Below are 12,604 nucleotides of genomic sequence, written 5' to 3' on the forward strand. Positions count from 1 at the left end.
GTTGCACCCTATTCGGCAATCACTCCTATTATAGTAGATATCCTTGATGCATTATCACCATTGCATCATGCTGTTATGATTATTGCAACGTTTTTGGTTGTAATTTGCCACATGGCACACTCATTGGCAGCTTGTATCCCAGGTTGGAATGCCCATCAGGTCTGTGGACGGGCAATTAAACCAGTCACAATTAAAAGCATGAGGTGATCCATTTGCATAACCACTGTGACAGTTGAATATGATATTGTGCTTAAGTGTGTTATTTTCAACACTTATTATGTCAAAGAGGACATATAAAATATAATTTGCTATAAGCAAATGGATGGCTGACATGGATACAGACTGACCACAGGCCGTTACGTTCCTTCTCTGCACCACTATTGTTTGAACCTAGAACTCACCTCAGAACATTTGCAGACTGTACTTTTACATGCTACGCACCTTGTGAATGGAACCGGCTGCAGAAACATATCAGCAATGCAAACTCTCTTTTCAAAGTGTGCTGACTTGGAAGAAATCTTTATGTTTTCTTATTATTGGGTAAACAATCTTTATGCATAGGGATCACTTGCATAGGGATAGCTTAGCATCACTGTTTTCTTACTCTTGTGTGAACCAGATTAATGCATCTGGTTCTGATTCTGGTTGAGTCGGCATTGCCAGATATACTGTACTTCACCAACTTTTGCGGAAAAAATGGTAAATATGGACACTTTCATTCAATTCCTTTTTAAAATTTTGTTTTGTTTACAGCACCCCATAAGTACTACATTGGTTTCAGATATGTGAATCCACTCACTGAAGACACAATCAATCAAATGGAAAAGTAAGTCTTGCAATGAACTCTTTCAAATGATAGGAGTTTTAGTACAACTCATACATATATTTTTGTCATCCGATCAGTTAAAGTGAGGTCATATGACATTTATTATTTCTACCATTTCCCATTTTCATAGAAACAAAGATTTTTGAATACATGCAGACACGGTCATATGCATACTGATGCAGTGTCGACAACATTGTCTCGACCAAAAAGTGTATGTTAGACACTCCCTGAAAAAATATCAACAAGTCATCTGAAAAATAAAAATGGCGGACAAATCGCCAGCCCCTTTACAAAATTAATATAGCCTATTTTAACCTTTGTCAACATAGGGTCATCGCCAGAAATACTTTCCTTATATAAAAAACTAACACTTTCGCTACAGTTTGTCCACTCTGAAGTACAAAGTGACAACGCGCACTGTAAAGTGCGTGAGCTGCGCCTCTGCGTGCATTCAAAGTCGGCATAATGTGTGCGTCCGCATCGGTACATTGTACTTCAGAGTAGACTGACTGTATATGGTATTTCACGATTTTATATAAACCAAATCTTTCCAGCGTGTGTTCACTGATAACGGACTGGGACCTCCCCCCCCCCCCAAGGCTACGACAGTTGTCTGAAAACCTTAAACCCACAAGCCTCAGCACACTTTACATTGAAACACACTCAGTCAAAGTCAGTAGGCACATTACCTACATGACAGGGACCATTTTATGAACAGGAATAAAAATAGGCATTTGGTGGCTTTTTTATTGTTATGCTAGTATGTTAATTTAATTAACCTTTTACCGTATGCTTTCAGAGATGGAATAAGGAGGGCAGTGGCATTCACACAGTATCCTCAATACAGTTGTTCAACAACTGGGAGTAGCCTGAATGCTATATATAGACATTATGCAAAGAATTCTGAGCTGTTGACCAATAGCAAATTGGCATGGAGTGTGATTGACAGATGGCCAACACACCCACTGCTCATTCAGGTAAATATTTGCTCCTCGTATTCGCCGTAGAATGATGTAATTAATCGGATTAACTACCGTAGCAATAGATGAATACAACTTTCACACGGTACCTATGCATTGAACCATAGATGTCAAAAAACAGGGATAAAGACCTGGATAATTCTATAGAGTATTCATATCATGCTGATCACTCGCACCTGTAAAGATAAGTATCTTTGAAAAGAGTGGTATTGTATTCAATTTATGATTGCAAACAGACACAAGTGTTAAGTGCAACTAAGGGCGATATATTCAAAAATAGTATTCATCTATTGCTATGGTAGTTAATCCGATAATTACTTCACTTCGATGGCGAATTGATTACTGAAGTCGTGTGAAGTTTACTTCCATATTTCATTGTAAATAAGATGGGATAGATGTAGAGTATCCCAGGATTCTAGAATCCATTCAAACACTCTCATGACTGGCAATTTTCCCCGCCTGTCTGTATTCATGAGTTGAAATGCAGGCTGTTATAACTAAACCACATAAGAGCTCTTGCAGCTTCATTATGAATTTGTTTGCTGAATCATCTTAACCACTTGGCTAGCATATGTCGTACAATGCTGATTATATTTTCAAATTATACATCCAAATAAGTTAATAACTAGTGCAAGGAACTGGGTTGCCCTAAATACATGTATGAAAATGGTGGTTTTCTGTTGGAGACAATGAACTAGCAATATATGAATGATATTTTTGGCATAAACCTCATGGAGAAGGTCTCAGCCTATTATATTACAGGCTCTATGGTGTACAAATATTAACGGTCATTCAGTGTAATGTTGTGAAAATATAAGGTGAAAAATGGATCAGCAAGTAAAATAGAATAATATGGTGCTTTCTCCAAGTGATTATATTTCTACCATTTTGCAAAACATAAATTCTATAACTAACTATATTCAAGAATAGTTTAAATAATTCATATTTCCAATAATTTACCCACAACTAAAAAAATTGAAGAATCAACAAGACAACACATGTGCAAATTGTGCTAGGTAGCAGTCTCTTTTTGCAGGTGCACACAACATATACTACATATGGCTAAGGCGCGAAGGGTCATTATTATGTATCCCACGATCTAAAACTATCAAATGGCGTTAGTGGATGGTAAAATTATTGAATCAAAAGCAACCAGTGAGCTGCCTTAAATTTATGTATGAGTGATATAAACAAAAATATTTGAGTGGGTAAACCTGGAATCGACTTTTGGTTATGTTTGTAATCATATCAATTAGGAAATGTTTAGTGTTCTATTATAATCACAATTTTACCACAACATTTGTACTTCTATTTAAATTACATATATTTTTTCAGGCTTTTACAAATCTCATCAAAGAAGAACTTGCCAAATTTCCAGAGGACGTGCAAGATGATGTGGTGCTGTTGTTTTCAGCACACTCACTCCCTATGTCAGTAAGTAGAAACTTCTTATATCTGTTAAGCTTGTGTATGATGTGAAATATGATATTTTAATATTGTTTCAAACCATTTCAGTTTCAATAATATCGATTACAAATACTATTACCTGATGATGCCTATGGTCAGGTGAAAATTGACCTAGTGAGTCCAAGTTTTCCATTAATAATACAGTCTTAATTATCTCTTCTTTTTTTTGTCTCTCCTGAAAGGAGGAGACTATGCATGGCTGGATGTAGTTGTGGGTGGCTGTATGTATGTGACAAATTGGTCAAAGTTTTGATTAAGGGTATTAGACTCTGTATTGTTGGTCGAAGCAGCCAAAATATTGATTTTCATTATCTTAATCAATATATTATTGAAAAATAACACTTTGATGTTTTGCAAAAGTTCATTCTACAAGTACAAATCATATACTTTGAAAACTTGCTGGATTTATTGTTGTTAATGAGTTATATACGTTTTACGAGAGTGTTGTTGTTTTAGCCCTCTTTGTAAACAACATACCGTAAAACCCCGTCTACAAGCATATAGTGTGCTTCTAATGAAAGCTACATTAATCCAGTCGCCATTATGGAGTTTAAGCAAATAAATTACGGATCCAAGCATATACAAACAAGTATTATTTTAAGACCGATCAATTGTATTGGTATATTAACGCTTGCTTCGAATTAATTAAGCTTTTATAAAAAACACTATATATGCTTGTAGACGGGGTTTTACGGTAACTCAAGAACCACAGGACCTACAAAAGTATATCTGTGATATTTGAGTTCTTCAACACACTCGCTATGAAATGGTCAAAGGTCATTTAAGGTCAACTAGTAAAATAGGTTGAAAAATAAAAATCTGGTCTTACATACACAGTTAAAATGTAATTGCAACCAAACTTTGGCCATAGCTGCACTATGGAAACTTTCATGCAATGGTGGTGTTCAAGGTCACACACTGAGGTCAATGGTCATTTGAGATCAACTTGTAAAATAGGCTGAAAATGAAAATAAAATGTCTTTAATGAATATTTACTATGCATGTTGTTCACTTCCCATTTCTATGGACTATTTGGAACCGCCATCCCTTGTTTTTGTTTTCTTCTGTTACTGAAAGTAATTGCAAAACCAGACAGTCTCGAAACCAGACGAGACTTGTGGGTCGAGAACCACCTTGTATATTTTAAGGCAGATGTATGATATAGTTTTTAAAGACATTTTATGACTGTAGCTTAATCCAAATTGAAAGATTACACTATGTAGCAAACAAATGGAATACTTTCCTTGTGAAAACTGTTTTGCTCACATCAGAGCAGATAAAGACATTTGCTGCAATTGTTTTCTTTGCCAGGTTGTTAATCGGGGTGATCCATACCCAGCTGAAGTTGGTGCAACAGTGTATAAAGTCATGGAACAACTTAACTTCTCACATTCATATAGGCTAGTGTGGCAGTCAAAGGTAAGTGGAGAACACTGTAATGCATATTCTTAAACACTTGAGAATGTTCTTGCAATCTTATTGGTTCTTACCCGTGTGATATGACACAATATCACACACTTTAGCGCGATACTCGTACACGCTATTTGAACCAATCGGAGGTGTATAGCAACAACAGGACTGATTGATTCTAAGCCCTAGGTAATTCCTTGTAAAATGTAGGATTTAATTTGATTAAAATTTGGTATACTTATGATTAATATATTTATTTGAATTGAAGTGTTTAAGAATGAGAATAAAGGTATTGTTTTTAGCCGCTGTCATGCATCTATCGTCTCATATAACACACGACATCATTATTTTTGGTGTAAAACAACTTGGCTTTGCCTCGTAGTTATACTTACAATAATGATGTCCCCCGTGTTATATGAGATGATAGATGCACTTTCCAGCGGCTAAAAACAATACCTTTATTCTCTAATTGTACTCTGTACGGGTAGCAATAGAGGTATAGACATACATGCAACAACATATTGCTAAATTTGCTGAACTTTATTCACTGTATAGGTCTAAAACTCGATCCTCGCCACTAGATGCTATCATAGCTCAGTGGTAGAGCGCGGCGACTAGTAATGCCGAGGTCGTTGGTTCGAGTCCTCCTGTCAGCAAAGTTCATTTTTGTGATTTTTATGCTACGCTACGATTTGTTCAAATTTCTTTTGTCTATATATATAATCAACCCTACAAAATCTGAATTAGGGAAAGTCAGCAAGAAAATCCTCGATGATATTAATTGCGAGATTCTCAACAAATGTCCTTTCAACCAATGGAAAAACACGGATGCCGTTATTAAGTGGTTTAATGCTATTGATGAGAAACCCTCCAAATCATTCATCGTGTTTGACATATGCGATTTTTATCCATCAATTTCTAAGGAATTAATGCTCGATGCCATCAAATTTGCTTCGTCTTATGTCAATATTTCCCAACAGGACATTGATATAATTCTTCATGCTAAACAATCACTGCTCTATGATAATGACATATCTTGGCGTAACGTTCTAAATCAAACTTTGACGTAGCTATGGGGAGCTTTGATGGAGCGGAAACCTGTGAATTAGTTGGACTGTACCTACTTTCTCAGCTACAGCAAGTCGGTATTAACATCGGACTATATAGGGACGATGGTCTTGCTGTTTGTTCTAAATCTCCCAGACAGGTCGAGCAAATTAAGAAAAACATATGCAAAATCTTCTCAAACAATGGACTCAAAATCACCATTGACGCGAACAAAAAATCAGTGAACTATCTTGATATCAACATGGACCTGAGTGATGGCACATATAAACCATACATGAAGCGAATAATACACTTCAGTGCATGCATAATCAAAGCAACCACCCGCCTTCTATTCTTAAGAACATACCGGAAAGTATAAACATCAGACTATCCAACATTTCCTAATGAGGAAATATTCAACAATGCAGCTCCCGCCTATCAAGATGCACTTAATAAAAGCGGTTATGATTATAAGCTGAAGTACAGCCCTAAACCTATCAATCATCAACCAGACAAACGCAACAGGAAGCGTAATATCACTTGGTTCAATCCGCCCTTCAGTGATACAGTTGAAACTAATGTCGGCCAGAAATTCCTCTCACTCTTGGATAGGTGCTTTCCTCCTGAACATCAACTTCACAAAATCCTCAACAGAAATACCATAAAAATCAGCTACAGTTGCATGCCTAATATGCATCAGATCATTTCTGGACATAACAAATCCATTCAGGCTAATCTCAATGTATCTTCAACGGATTCTTCTAGACCATGTAACTGTAGGCGCAAATCCGATGCCCCTAGATGGCAATTGTCTTACACCATCAGTCATTTATCAGGCTTCTGTAACTCGGGATGATACTCAAACAAAGGAATCTTATGTTGGACTAACGGAAGGACCATTCAAAACTAGATTCAACTGCCATACCAGCTCATTCAAGAATGAAAAAACATCGTAACGCCACCACTCTCAGCCAATATATATGGTCTTTAAAGGACAAGAATATTAACTACTCAATTGCATGGAGAATAATCACACGTGCAAAGCCTACTCTCCAAATACAAAGAGATGTAATTTGTGCTTGACTGAAAAATATTATATCATTTATAAACCACTTATTTCAACTCTTAATAATAGAAATGAACTTGTGAGTGCTTGTAGACATAAGAAGAAGTACTTATTGTGTAACATTTGATACCTTGACTTTTGCCAAGGCCTATATGCCTTTTTATTGGAACTTTATCATTGACTTTTATAGTCGCTCATAATTTATGTCAGACTTTTTATAGACACTTTAATTAGCTCAATGCTGTGTTTTGGCCCACCCAGCCAGGTCATGGCCAGGTATATTTTGCTTGTGCTCTCATTCAACTGAGGAGTGTAGGTGTGACAACACCTATACGAAACAGTTCTGTATTGAATGATGATGTAAATAATAAATTCACTACATTTAAAAATATATTCCTGCTCCTTTTTAGTTGAGCACTTTATCTGTAGTGATGGTTTCATCTAAGTTTATTCTTGTTGTAATCCTGCTCCTAATTTTGTTGAGCACTCTGGAAACCAACATGGATCAAGTGAATTTTGATTATTCTACAAAGAATATACCTGCACCAGCACAGAGAGACTATTTAAAGTGTCTGATTGGCAAGACAGAGAAATTTCTTCGGGCAATAAGATGGAGATCTTTTTTCTTCCTACACCCGGAAAATAGACCCAAGCCAAAGGAAACTTACGGATTTAAGTCAAGCAAATCCCCACCGCCTATACCGGAGTTGAAGGACTTTGAAGATGGTATGCTCAACTTAGTCCAGAACATCAAATTTAGGCGGCAAAACAAACCATTCCAAAACAAGCTCCGCAGTGATGTAAACAAATTACGTGAGGATGACAAGCTTCTTATCTCTGCCGACAAGACCACAAACTTTTACAAACTACATCCTGATCAATATAACAAATTGATGGAAGGCAACATCACCAAATCATATAAGAAAACAACCGAACATACTGAAAAGAATATCACCTCTACTGACAGAAAGATTGCCTCAGACTTAGACCTGGATGACCGCATTGAAATTACCGCTCATAAGCAAGCCTTTGTTACTTTAAAGGATCATAAACCGAACTTCTCTAACAAACCTACATGTCGTCTAATCAACCCTACAAAATCTGAATTAGGGAAAGTCAGCAAGAAAATCCTCGATGATATTAATTAAGAGATTCTCAACAAATGTCCTTTCAACCAATGGAAAAACACGGATGCCGTTATTAAGTGGTTTAATGCTATTGATGAGAAACCCTCCAAATCATTCATCGTGTTTGACATATGCGATTTTTATCCATCAATTTCTAAGGAATTAATGCTCGATGCCATCAAATTTGCTTCGTCTTATGTCAATATTTCCCAACAGGACATTGATATAATTCTTCATGCTAAACAATCACTGCTCTATGATAATGACATATCTTGGCGTAAACGTTCTAAATCAAACTTTGACGTAGCTATGGGGAGCTTTGATGGAGCGGAAACCTGTGAATTAGTTGGACTGTACCTACTTTCTCAGCTACAGCAAGTCGGTATTAACATCGGACTATATAGGGACGATGGTCTTGCTGTTTGTTCTAAATCTCCCAGACAGGTCGAGCAAATTAAGAAAAACATATGCAAAATCTTCTCAAACAATGGACTCAAAATCACCATTGACGCGAACAAAAAATCAGTGAACTATCTTGATATCAACATGGACCTGAGTGATGGCACATATAAACCATACATGAAGCCGAATAATACACTTCAGTACGTATATAATCAAAGCAACCACCCGCCTTCTATTCTTAAGAACATACCGGAAAGTATAAACATCAGACTATCCAACATTTCGTCTAATGAGGAAATATTCAACAATGCAGCTCCCGCCTATCAAGATGCACTTAATAAAAGCGGTTATGATTATAAGCTGAAGTACAGCCCTAAACCTATCAATCATCAACCAGACAAACGCAACAGGAAGCGTAATATCACTTGGTTCAATCCGCCCTTCAGTGATACAGTTGAAACTAATGTCGGCCAGAAATTCCTCTCACTCTTGGATAGGTGCTTTCCTCCTGAACATCAACTTCACAAAATCCTCAACAGAAATACCATAAAAATCAGCTACAGTTGCATGCCTAATATGCATCAGATCATTTCTGGACATAACAAATCCATTCAGGCTAATCTCAATGTATCTTCAACGGATTCTTCTAGACCATGTAACTGTAGGCGCAAATCCGATGCCCCCTAGATGGCAATTGTCTTACACCATCAGTCATTTATCAGGCTTCTGTAACTCGGGATGATACTCAAACAAAGGAATCTTATGTTGGACTAACGGAAGGACCATTCAAAACTAGATTCAACTGCCATACCAGCTCATTCAAGAATGAAAAACATCGTAACGCCACCACTCTCAGCCAATATATATGGTCTTTAAAGGACAAGAATATTAACTACTCAATTGCATGGAGAATAATCACACGTGCCAAAGCCTACTCTCCAAATACAAAGAGATGTAATTTGTGCTTGACTGAAAAATATTATATCATTTATAAACCACTTATTTCAACTCTTAATAATAGAAATGAACTTGTGAGTGCTTGTAGACATAAGAAGAAGTACTTATTGTGTAACATTTGATACCTTGACTTTTGCCAAGGCCTATATGCCTTTTATTGGAACTTTATCATTGACTTTTATAGTCGCTCATAATTTATGTCAGACTTTTTATAGACACTTTAATTAGCTCAATGCTGTGTTTTGGCCCACCCAGCCAGGTCATGGCCAGGTATATTTTGCTTGTGCTCTCATTCAACTGAGGAGTGTAGGTGTGACAACACCTATACGAAACAGTTCTGTATTGAATGATGATGTAAATAATAAATTCACTACATTTAAAAATATATATATATATATATATATATATATGGAGATTAAGGGCGAATGAATATTTCTGGCGTTTCTTTTGTTTTGGTTTGGGGCTTTTCTTATTGGTTGATTTCAGTAATGAGTTATCTAAAGTGTTTATCTGTATGACATGTTTAAATTATGTTTCATGTAATTATATTCATTCTTCTCTTCACTAAACAGGTAGGCCCTTTGCCTTGGTTGGGACCTCAGACAGATGAGACCATCAAAGGCCTATGCAAGAATGGACGTAAAAACATGATGCTGATTCCTATTGCATTTGTTAATGACCATATTGAAACATTATTTGAGTTGGACTTGGAATATGCTGGAGAATATGCAATTGAGGTTAGTCACTGCTTTGAATTGACAGCCTTTGACAAAAATGTTTGCAAATATTATTTTACAATAACATTTTCAAAACAGTTTTAAAATATTGCTGTAGTGTGTTTTCATACAAAACATTTTAAAACGTTTTCATGGCCTGTATATAACCCGACATTTAATGTTATTTAATGTTATTAAAACGTTTTTACCAAAATCAAAACATTTTGAAAAGGTTTTGTGTTTACATTAGTTGGAATTGTAGTTTAGGCTGTATGATTTATTTAGTTTTGATTTGCGAAGCTTATTGTAGTCAACAACAGCCCATTTACGTTTCTTCATACTTCTTTTTCTTTTCTAGTGTGGTGTACATAATATAAGAAGAGCAGCCTCACTGAATGACCATCCTGTATTCATAGAGGTAAGTCTTACCTTACAAGGAAAAATGCAGTATCTATCAATAACTAAGCAGATAGAGATACTGGTTCAACCCATCATAGGACGTTTTTCAAACAAATTCAGGCTACCGGGCGATCATGCATTTCATGCTATGCATGACTGGCAGATGCATGACCAGCAGCCTGGATTTGTTGGAAAAACATTCCATGATGGGTTGAATCTGCAAAAGATGTATTTGAATCAGATTGTTCCCAAACTATAAGTATAGTATCTACAAGGAAATAAACTAACAAATAGTATTAGTTGCCCCTTGGTTGTTAACAAAATCATTAACATTTTTTTTGTGACATAACAGACAGGTCAATCCTAACACATGCACATAGGCATACCATAACGTGTGATATCCTAAGACATGTGCATACTTTATACGTGGCATGCTTGCACTGATATTAAAGAGCAAGGAAGGAATTGGCCTACTTTTCGGTACCATAAGATTATCAAAACTAAATTCCTTCACCGAAGTTTACAAGCAAGTTGAATGGAAATATGTTAAAAGTAGAAACTTTTTTCTTTTACTTTTATTTTATTTTAGAGGGCAGATGTGTAACGATGTGATAAAAATGAAGCAAATATTGTAAGGCAAAAACATTGTGTGCAATCTCCAGAAAATATAATAGAGTAATTGTGAACTATTCATTCATTTGCGGTGTTGTGTTTGTTTCCTAGGCCATGGCTGATCTAGTGAAGACCCACCTTGAGTCTGGCAAGCCATGCTCCAAACAGATGACATTAAGATGCCCTATGTGCGTCAATGCTACCTGCGGCCAAACCAAACAATTCTTTGCTTCCCAACAGTTGTAACAGAACACTACAATTAATCTGGATATTTGAGAAAGTTTTCCACATCTCCTGCAGACAGTATAATGTGACAGGGTCAAGCCATATAATTTGTTTATGAAATGGAAATCATTATTTTGAGTTATATCCAAGAAAGAAACACATTGCTGGGTTGTACTGACAATGAACAACTTTGCAGGTTTAACTAATGTATTGGTGCCTTCAATGCAGGTTTGCAGGCTCAATTTTGCAGGTTTGACTAATGTATTGTTAGCCTTTAAGGCTAACCTAGCCTTTAAGGCTAACCTAGCCTTTAAGGCTAGGTAAGTGTCCTCTTGAAGGTGACAGATCTGTTCATGTAATATGTACATTACATGTAGGATTGATGAAGCTTCATCTTGTTTCATCTCAAAAGCAATTTGATGTCAAACAGTGCAGTGTCATGTTGGCATTCCCTGCAAAAAAACTTGGGCTTCAACCTCAGTTTCTCTCCAGTCAGAACAATTCACAAAAGAAAATCACTATTTTGGGCAAAAAGGGCAAAATTTTCCACTGTCCCCATTTTCAATTGAAAATCAGTCACAGTAGAGGATTGATTCAATTGGTGTACAGCGTGCTCATTGAAGTTACCCAATATCGTTGGCATTAAATCACAATCTCAAAAAGTAATAGAGATAATCAAACAATCTGTCAGATACAAGATAAAAAATGGCACTAGAGATTACTTTAATGCTAAGAGATAAAAATAATGTCAAATATTTAGGCTATGGAGGTGCCTGATCTCATGATAATTAGTAAGGTTTTAAGCATAGGCGTAGATCTTGGGGGATGGGGGATCCCCCCACAATATTTTGATAAGGGGATGATTCATACAGTCATCAATGTCGATGCCTGTTTGTGGGTTTCTGACCAAAATAACCTCATATTTGGCAATTTTAGCCTAAAAGTGCCAATTTTTGTATTCTATTATTTTCACCCTTGTGTTTTCTAAGATTTAAGATTGTAAGATTTGTAAGATGTAAGATTGACAACTTGATATTATATACTAGTTTTATAATAGTTTTGTACTCTGCAACAATATAATGTAACTTATATACAAGCAAGCAAAATAATGAAAAATAATAAATGTATCAGTATTTGGAGCGATTGCCGAATAGGGTGCAACTCTACTAGTCTTATTACAAGACTACCCTACCCCAACCCTAACCCTAAACTCCATAAACAAGGACTGGACTCAAGTCTAGCAAGTTGCACCCTATTCGGTAATCATACCCAGCATTTATATAAAACTAATAAAGGTATTTTGTATTTAGCAATCTTGAAGTTATTGTGCTTTGATTTAAAGTACTTATTTCTAAGATCACAGAAAGTAT

At 36.1% G+C, this 12,604-nt stretch overlaps 1 protein-coding gene and 1 non-coding gene across 3 annotated transcripts in view; both read left to right on the forward strand.

The window, feature by feature from the left end:
- Positions 1 to 12,547, forward strand: part of LOC140142779 (ferrochelatase, mitochondrial-like) — a 32,010-nt gene extending 19,463 nt beyond the window's left edge. For both annotated transcript variants that reach the window (XM_072164774.1, XM_072164775.1), the window contains exons 5-11: positions 754 to 826; positions 1,626 to 1,803; positions 3,142 to 3,240; positions 4,585 to 4,692; positions 9,855 to 10,019; positions 10,357 to 10,416; positions 11,121 to 12,547. In XM_072164774.1, coding sequence (XP_072020875.1) covers positions 754 to 826; positions 1,626 to 1,803; positions 3,142 to 3,240; positions 4,585 to 4,692; positions 9,855 to 10,019; positions 10,357 to 10,416; positions 11,121 to 11,255 — 818 coding nt within the window. In that variant the 3' untranslated portion in view covers positions 11,256 to 12,547. The remainder of the gene's footprint in view (positions 1 to 753; positions 827 to 1,625; positions 1,804 to 3,141; positions 3,241 to 4,584; positions 4,693 to 9,854; positions 10,020 to 10,356; positions 10,417 to 11,120) is intronic.
- Trnat-agu (transfer RNA threonine (anticodon AGU)) lies at positions 5,267 to 5,339 on the forward strand. The gene has a single exon. It is a non-coding gene; the product is annotated as a tRNA-Thr (tRNA).
- Positions 12,548 to 12,604: the final 57 nt, after the last annotated feature.

Source organism: Amphiura filiformis, chromosome 20, assembly GCF_039555335.1.
Source record: "Amphiura filiformis chromosome 20, Afil_fr2py, whole genome shotgun sequence".
Classification (NCBI taxonomy): Eukaryota; Metazoa; Echinodermata; class Ophiuroidea; order Amphilepidida; family Amphiuridae; genus Amphiura; species Amphiura filiformis.